Source organism: Gadus macrocephalus, chromosome 8 (genome assembly GCF_031168955.1).
Source record: "Gadus macrocephalus chromosome 8, ASM3116895v1".
NCBI classification, from domain to species: Eukaryota; Metazoa; Chordata; class Actinopteri; order Gadiformes; family Gadidae; genus Gadus; species Gadus macrocephalus.
This window is the reverse complement of record NC_082389.1, coordinates 15,840,999-15,849,257: the sequence shown is the minus strand read 5'-3', so window position 1 is coordinate 15,849,257 and position 8,259 is coordinate 15,840,999. Positions and strand designations below refer to the sequence as shown.

At 48.0% G+C, this 8,259-nt stretch overlaps 1 protein-coding gene across 1 annotated transcript in view; it reads left to right on the top strand.

Moving 5' to 3' along the window:
* The window catches only part of LOC132463093 (myomegalin-like), a 30,102-nt gene extending 21,920 nt beyond the window's left edge, over positions 1-8,182 (top strand). Inside the window, exons 31-41 of the mRNA XM_060059019.1 lie at positions 63-179; positions 315-504; positions 1,020-1,141; positions 1,635-1,871; positions 2,350-2,451; positions 2,689-2,927; positions 3,035-3,178; positions 3,531-3,669; positions 4,131-4,177; positions 4,540-4,594; positions 5,295-8,182. Of these exons, the coding sequence (XP_059915002.1) occupies positions 63-179; positions 315-504; positions 1,020-1,141; positions 1,635-1,871; positions 2,350-2,451; positions 2,689-2,927; positions 3,035-3,178; positions 3,531-3,669; positions 4,131-4,177; positions 4,540-4,594; positions 5,295-5,437 (1,535 nt within the window). The 3' untranslated portion in view covers positions 5,438-8,182. The remainder of the gene's footprint in view (positions 1-62; positions 180-314; positions 505-1,019; positions 1,142-1,634; positions 1,872-2,349; positions 2,452-2,688; positions 2,928-3,034; positions 3,179-3,530; positions 3,670-4,130; positions 4,178-4,539; positions 4,595-5,294) is intronic.
* The last annotated feature ends 77 nt before the right edge of the window (positions 8,183-8,259 follow it).

Sequence of the window (8,259 nt, the reverse complement as noted above, 5' to 3'; positions counted from 1 at the left end):
ATAACAGTATCATAAATACTGTTGTCTAATCGATTTATAAAGTTGTTTCTCTTCCTTTCCAGGGGCGTCCACAAACATCTACATCCAGGGGCTGGACTCTGTCACCCAGCTGTCCAACGAGATCCGGACCGTGAAGGAAGAGAACCTGGCGCTGCAGTCCCGCCTGCAGGCCAGCTCAGGTACTGCGCCTGCTCACTTCAAAACCTGTTTATTAAAATCGGCTCCATTCTGATTCAGATGTTAAACCACATCCCTCTCTCCCTCTCCCCCTCTCTCCCCCTCTCTCCCCCTCCTCCCCCTCCTCCCCGACCCAGACGCGTGTGAGGAGGCGGCCCGGCTGAGGGAGGCGGTGCTGGCGGGCCACGCCCGTCTGAAGCAGGCGGAGCACGAGGCGGAGCAGTGGAAGGAGGAGCTGAGGCGGCTGCAGAGCCACAGCCAGGAGCAGGGCGTCCAGATCCACAGCCTGCGGCAGGAGAGGCAGGCCGCGCTGGAGAACAGCAACAGGTGGGACGAGGGGGGCCGCGACACTGGGGAGGCTGCTGCGGTCCACTGGGTTGGAATGGAGCATTGGTATTTTGATGTTTATTTAGTTGTTTAATTGTAATTTAATTATTATTAGTGTGGGTTACAATGCAAGCCACACCATTGTTATTTTTATTGATGTATTATTATAATCATATTTCACATTCAGTACTTAAAATGCAATATTATAAATCGACAACATTTCCAACGAGAAAAGTAGATAATAGCCATGATGCATTCCAAAGACCAGATGGTACGCTACAGATGGGTGACTTTCTTTAATCAAGCAAAGGCTCAATTATGACAAACATTGTTTGAACTAAATGTCCATTCAACACAATATAAAGCTACCTGTCAGCTTAATGTTGCTGACAGGCAGTATTATGGGACTTCCTCACAATGGAAGTCCCTTTCTTGGACACACCAAGTCATTTTTCTGACCCAGCACGTGTCTCCTGTGTGCTATAACCCCCACCCTGTGTGTCCATGGCTCCCAGGCTGCAGCACGAGGCGTCCCTCCTGCAGCAGCAGCTGTGCGAGAGCAGGGAGCTGATGCACTCCCTGCAGAGTGAGCTCCATGTGTACGACCGCGTGTGTGGCAGCACCAGGGCCGGCCAAGGTCGGCACTCAATCGCCGAACAATGTGTACTGTAATCATGTTGGCCGTCCGTTCGTATCTGTGAGAATCAACAGTCAATTGAATCCGCAACTATGGAAACGAGAAAGCAGATAACAATTGAATACGTTTGTGATTATTACACATGAGGACATTTGTTTTTGTTAATAATATATTCATAATGCTAACAATTCAGACGTCCGCGGATGCTTTTATCCAGAGCTACTTGCATTATATTTGTCGACTTATGTGACATTAGGGTTAGGCGTCTTGCGTCTTTGTCATGTTGTCCACAGATCACACTGTGGTCATTGGGGATCGACCGCAAACAGCATCTGGTCTCTTTCATTTTGCCTGCTTTTACTGAACAATTCAATTCAAACCCAACGGCACCCAACGGGAACCCTATGAAAGACGTGTCCGCCCCTAAAGGGGGGGACCGCCCACTCTGAACCAGGGCTTGACTGACGCTCCCCTCCTCGCCCTTCGTCCCCAGGCTTCCTGTCGGGGGGGCCGGCGCTGCCCCTGGAGCTGGGCGAGCTGCTGGGGGAGGTGAGGAGCCTGCGCGCCCAGCTCCAGAGCAGCGTGCAGGAGAGCAGCGCCCTCAAGCAGCTGGAGCTCCACAAGCAGCTGGAGCAGAAGCTGGGCCTGGCCTCGCCGCGCACGCCCTCCCTGTCGGCCCTCACCGCCAGCCCCCAGAGGGACAGCTTCTACCGCCGGCAGCTGCTGCACGGTGAGGGACGTGGGCTGGTCCACAGGCAGGCCCGGAGATAGACAGGCCCTGGGATAGATGGGTTGATAGACAGGCACTGGGATAGATGGGTTGATAGACAGGCACCGGGATAGATAGGTTGATAGACAGGCAGGTAAATATTTAGTTGCATGAATACTCACATTTGTGTATGATACACAAAGTCCAACACACACACACAAATCTATTTGCGACATGTACTGTGTAACACACTGTTTGACGTATATGCCTACGAACAAACACCACGTACCGGCTTGCTTTGCATACATACGTTAAGCTACATTCCACTCAAAGCATGTGAGGGCACATGCATGGAATGTGCATGTGCTTTACGGTGTGACATGCTAACTCCTTACCCCTAGAGATGGTGTGTGCGCGTAGATTTATGAGTTGCATTGCTGTTGTGTTTGAGCCCGTCGTGTGTGTTGCTGTGTGTGTGTGTGTGTGTGTGTTTCTCCAGACCCGGCTCCGTCCCCTCCCGTCCGGGACATCGGCCTGTTTAACTGTGGCTCCCCGTACGGGCCGTACTCAGACCTGGACGACAGCCACAGCACTGCCAACGGTGTGGCTCTCTAACTGCCCCGCTCACCCCCTCACTGGGTGTACCAAAGTTTTAACACATGCATCGTGGAACCTTACTGTGCTGCCATGCCGTTTGGTTGTATTACTATGCTTACTTACAACTGCACTCGTCAGCACACACTTCTGTTGTTTAGGAAATAAGAGCTAAGATTTCTTAATACCATTTTACATAAATAGAGGAAGCAAACCCACTTTGGCTCCTCCCTCTCCCCCCCAGCTCCACTGCCTTTGCTAGAGGAGCCGTTTGACCCTCACTCAGAGCTGGAGGGCGACGCCCCCGACGGCTCCTTCGCCAATCGGAACGGCCGCCACGCCATCGGCCACGTGGACGACTTCAGTGCCCTGCAGCAGCAGGTGCTGGAGGGGCGGAGCCTCGTCCAGCGCATGGAGACGGCGCTGCAGGCCTGCCTCAGCCAACCGCCGCTGCCGGGCAACCAGGAGCCGAGCCACGAGCTGGTGAGTGGCGGAGAGCCGTTGTTGCCATGGAGATGTCAGGGGATGTGTGGTTGATCAGACAATCTTCCAAAAAGAAGACGGGGTCGTTAACGGATCTCCGTGCGCAGGCGCTGGACTTCGGCTGCATCAAGAGCCTCCTGTCCAACGCCAAGACTCTGAGGCAGATCCACGAGGAGGCCCTCTCGCTGCTCAAGATGTTCTGGAGGGCGGCTCTGCCCGGCAACGACCGCCCCCCCCTCGGCCTGAAAAAGGTTGGTCCATCGCTATGGTTACCACGGCACCGCTCGATGAACGAAGGCCAGGTGTACCGCAGAGAAGAGAGCTCCAGGGAAATGTATTAGGATTTCCATAACATATTGTAGACTCGGATTAAGACAGCGTTATTGTCCATCAACAGCGGGACAACATTCATCTTTGACGCAGCTCATATTTAAACATAAAAACACTTAATATTCATCGTTAGGACATAAAAGAAGCTCAAAGTGCACCATGGAGGTGTGCCTGGGAACACGAGTGATACAAACAGCAGTAGGAATGAAGGGGGGTTGTGGTAATGTGTGTGTGTGTGTGTGTGTGTGTGTGTGCGCTCCTATCCGCACACAGGAGCAGGCCATGCAGGAGGAGATCCTGTCCCTGAGGCTGCGCATGTCGGAGCAGGAGGAGGTGCTGCAGGGAACCATCCAGAGGCTGAGGAGCACCAACCGCACCAAGGAGCACATGGAGCTCTACATCGTCAACCAGCGTGAGGGCCCGGGGCCAGGGTCTAGACTGGGGGAGGGGGGGGGGGGATCAGTGGCCCGGGGCCAGGGTCTAGACTGGGGGAGGAGGGGGGGGATCAGTGGTCCAGGGCCAGGGTCTAGACTGGGGGAGGGGGGGGGGGGGGATCAGTGGTCCAGGGCCAGATGGGTTGATAGATGGGATCAGTGATCGGTTTGAAAATGACTTTGGGGTGTTAGTTTAATCTAAAAATACTCAATATATACTTTAAAGTGGGAAAACTACACAAGGCTAGAAAACATTATTAACATTTTTTCTAAAGGAACAATGATGTAGAATAAAGTCTTCATATTGGCTTTTTAATAATTATCTATAAAGCCATCAAAGCTTTGCTGGAAAGGTCAATTGTGTTCTAAGCTGTCCTAGTGCGGATTTGTTTTCATGTGTTTATGGAGTGTCATATGCACTGTTCTTGTGTTATCACAGTGTCAAGGACTCGTGATGTGATAAAGAAAGCAAGGACAAACTTGGAGGTAAACAAGCACGCCCCCAAACGCGACACCCAGCCACACTGTGTTTTCACACGTGCCTCTGTATGTATACACCCCAATAGGTCCAAGCACATTGTGTTTCTCGCTCCTTTGTTTTGTAATATGTTGTATTAGTGTGTATTTGTGTTGTGTACTTTATTATTCCTGTTTAATTTGCCCCCCCCCCCCCCCCCCCCCCCCCCCCGCTAAGCCTCTCCTCCCCTCCAATGTGGAATTGTCTCCTTACTTTTTGTATTCCTCCTCCTACTCTCCCTGCACTCTCTACCCACCCAACCTACCTGTCCTACCTGCGTCAACCTCCCTCCCTCCCTTCATCCATCCTCTCTTGCCTCTTGAACCTCCAGAAGAATGAGCAGAGGCTATCCTCTCTAAGCCCCGCCTCTTCCACTCCTTCTGCTGGTAATTGTCTGACGCCTCGTAGCTACGGCAAGGGGTTGAAGTTGATCCGTGACATGGTTGTATTCCCTTAGCCGGGTTTTACAAATGTGTGTGTGTGTGTGTGTGTGTGTGTGTGTGTGTGTGTGTGTGTGGTCATGGATTGCTTCCCCCTGAATGTGCCTGTTGTTGTTGCTTTGCCATCCGTTTGGGCTGTTACCGGGGAGTGCTGTGCGTTAATGGATGTTGATATAGAACAAGGCTGCTGCTTTCATGCCTAGCTGTTGTTCATAAGGACATGTTTCTTATCAGGCTTTCTGTTGAAATAATCTCAAAACATTTGTTTACTTTAAACAAGATTCGAAACACCTTAATTCAAAAAAACACGTTTCAATGGATTTACTATACTGAACTCCTGGTCGACCAACCAGCAGTTCGTCACACACTTGTTTCATGATGTCAGAGGGATTGAACTGCATTGTTTTCAATAAATTACTCAGAGTTGAAGTTCGTTTAAATATGCATGTTTCAGGGATTTGAGCAGCTTTTCCAATTATTTTTCTTCTGCTTCTCATCTGCTAACAGTGACGTTTTGCTCAAAATCACAAATTAACATCATAATACAATAGACCTCAGACCGGCTGCTAACCTTTACACGTGAACCGGTTTCAGTGAGATCACTCCTCCTCCTCCTCCTCCTCTCTCCGTCCTCCCCCTCTTCCAGCTGCGGACCCTAGACCTGCTGGCAGAGAGAGGCGCCATGATTGGAGTTTCCTGAAGACCGGCGTTGCCGTGGCTACAACCAATCAGCGCCCAGTGGCTAGAAAACGCAGCAGCCAATGCCTTCTTGAGACTCTGACTTATTAAAAGACAACCAGCCTCAACGCTAGCGACCTCTGAACACCCCCTGCCCTCCCAATAAGAACAGCCAAGGCCCCCCTCCCTCCCCCCTCCTCCCTCCACCTCCGGCCTTACCTCACCCCATCAACCTCTCCTCCCCATCCTCCCTAAACACCCAGACGATCTTTAGAGTGCCTCCATGCCTCTCACTCAACCCCCCCACACTACCACCTGTCCAGCCATTATATTTGCAACTTGAGCCATATCCACACCCCAACCCCCTCCCCCCTGTCCACCCCCCCACCCGTCCAACAACCGTACATCTATTATTGTCTTTGTGTGAAAAATTCTAGTTTGCATTGTTGTGAGAGTAACAGATGGTCTTTGCGATGTGCCTCCGGTGGTTTCAGTGGCGTACGTCCTGGGCTGATGCGGATGAAGGTAGTGTGAGGGTTGTACCCTCCGATCTGGTCTGGAGCCAGGGGTTTTTGGTACTTTGGTTTTTTTGAAAGCCATGTCTAAAAGCCATGCTGGTGTCCGATCTGTATCGAAGGGCATCCTCTCCTACCAGCCAGACAGCCGTTGGATGAGAAAAGGGTTAATGCATGTTTACTCATGGCTTGTTGGAAGGATTTTTTTACGTACACACACTCACAATTAAATACACACATACATGAAATACCTGTGCAAACATGACAACATATGATCACTCAATCGAAACACAAAAAAATTGGACCTCAACTTTTTACTGCCACAAAAATGCAAGTTTACTCCTTGTGGCGATTTCCTTAATGAAGACGTTTTTGCCAGTACAATGCAAAAAACATTTAAACCTACAATGTATCACTGAACACGTGAAGGAATGTACACAGTTGTGCACTGCTGAGCTCAGTATTTGTGTACTAGCTGAATTAATATATGGTGAGGGCTGATGAATGTTTTACTTTTTAGCCATTAGCCAAGTGTTCTCCTTGAGAACCAAGTAATGGTTCCATTTTGGTCCCTAGCCATCTCTCTTTGTGGCCAAAACATGAATCCATTGCCAGATTTGAACTCATATCCCAGCTATGATGGTGTTTGTCCATCTGCCTGGTAGAAATTAGTAAACTTGTTTAGTTTGGACTAGGCCTTAAGGTTAAGGGCCGAAATGGAACCGGATCGAACCAGTATTCAATCTCCACCGAAAGGAGTCCTCATTCGAGCATGTGCAATACTAACGTTTATCGAATGAACAAGAAAAAAAAAACAGTTTGCTGTTTTGATTTGCTATATCTTAGCCTGACACTGAAACGTATTTATTTATACACATGATAATGTTAAGACAAACACCCGTGCAATATTGTACGACTCTCTGTCGCTGTGTTTTATGCTGCAGTGATGACCGCATGACCGTTTTCTTTTGGAGAGTAACATACCACATATTGAATTGTGGAGCAGGGGAGCACCGTGGCTTGCCAAAGTTTGAACTATAAACTCCTTAATTTCATTTGATTTGCCTTAACCATGTGAAGGACAAACACGAGTCGTACCAGACTATAGGATGTGAGACTATTGCTAAAACCTGATGACATTTTTGTCTTCTTACAGAACCACAGAGAGGGTAACCGTTGAAAAAGAAAAGAAAAGCTGCATGAGTTCAATGAGAACTATGTGACAGAAACTTGCTCCTTTAATGGACCAAAGCTTGACAAAGTATTTGTAGTTATTGTTGCGTTTCCATGGCAATGGCAAAAGATGTTAAGCTGTTCTAATAAGTTTTACAAACTTTGGCATGCTACAGGTGGGACCATTGTTCTAGTGCTGGTTTAGTGGTATCAGCTGTGTTGTTGCAGTGTGCTTAGATGTGTGATCTTGCTGTACATTGTTATTGCTATTGTCTTGCTGTAAGATAGCTGCTTTTGTTGCCTTCGTTATGATTTTAAAGTTTGCAGTTTGGAAAAAATCAATGCCAAACTTTGCTTCGTGCAAAGTGTAATACCTGGGTAGCTGTGCAATAGCTTTACGACACACCTGCTTTTATTTGATGTTAAACATCAATGTTTTAAGAATATGTTTGAGTGTATTCACTTCTATGATTTGTATGGTTTGTTAGGAATGTATGTTGAGAGAATTGTGGCTTTTTAAAATAAATCCTCACATAGGCTGTATCACATGCGATCACTATCCATGCCTTGATGTAACGCCCCTTGATCACAGTGTTAACGGAGACATAACAAGAGGGCAGTGTTGCTTCGCTTGCCTTTAGCTTGAGTCTCGTTTGCACAAGATGCGAATGTAGGAAATGGCCTTGAACTAGAGCTTTGTGTTTATCTTAGACATAAGACTCTGCAAAAATAGGTCTTGTCTGTGCTCCGTCAGTTTACCCTAACCCTACTTATAGAAAAGGATATGAGTAAATTACCAAATATTTAAACATAAAATGTGAATTGTTATTTGGTGGAAGGTAAAACCATTAAGAGTTTCAAAGAATCTATCGATTCATATTTCGACCAGTGTTTTTAAAGATTCGGTCTCCCACCTTTTTAGAGCGTAAACAATGCCTTTTTGATAGTTTGTTTAGAGGGAAACGTAACGGCGTATGAAACAGATAGTTCTGTTTGTATATAGTACTTTTGACTGATGTGATTGGAAAGCAGCTTTGTTTTTGTAGAAAGAAAGAGAACTAGAATTGCCGAGACAGGACTTTGGGTCGGTCTCTGATGACAGTAACAGTGTGTTGTGTTTACGCATCATGAAAGGTTTTCTGAAGAAATAAATAAAACTAAAGTGAAATGCGTGTTCTTGCGTTACCCTGCACCAAATACAGAAGTACACGCACGTCGTCAGTTTGTCAACAGAGAGTGAAGAGA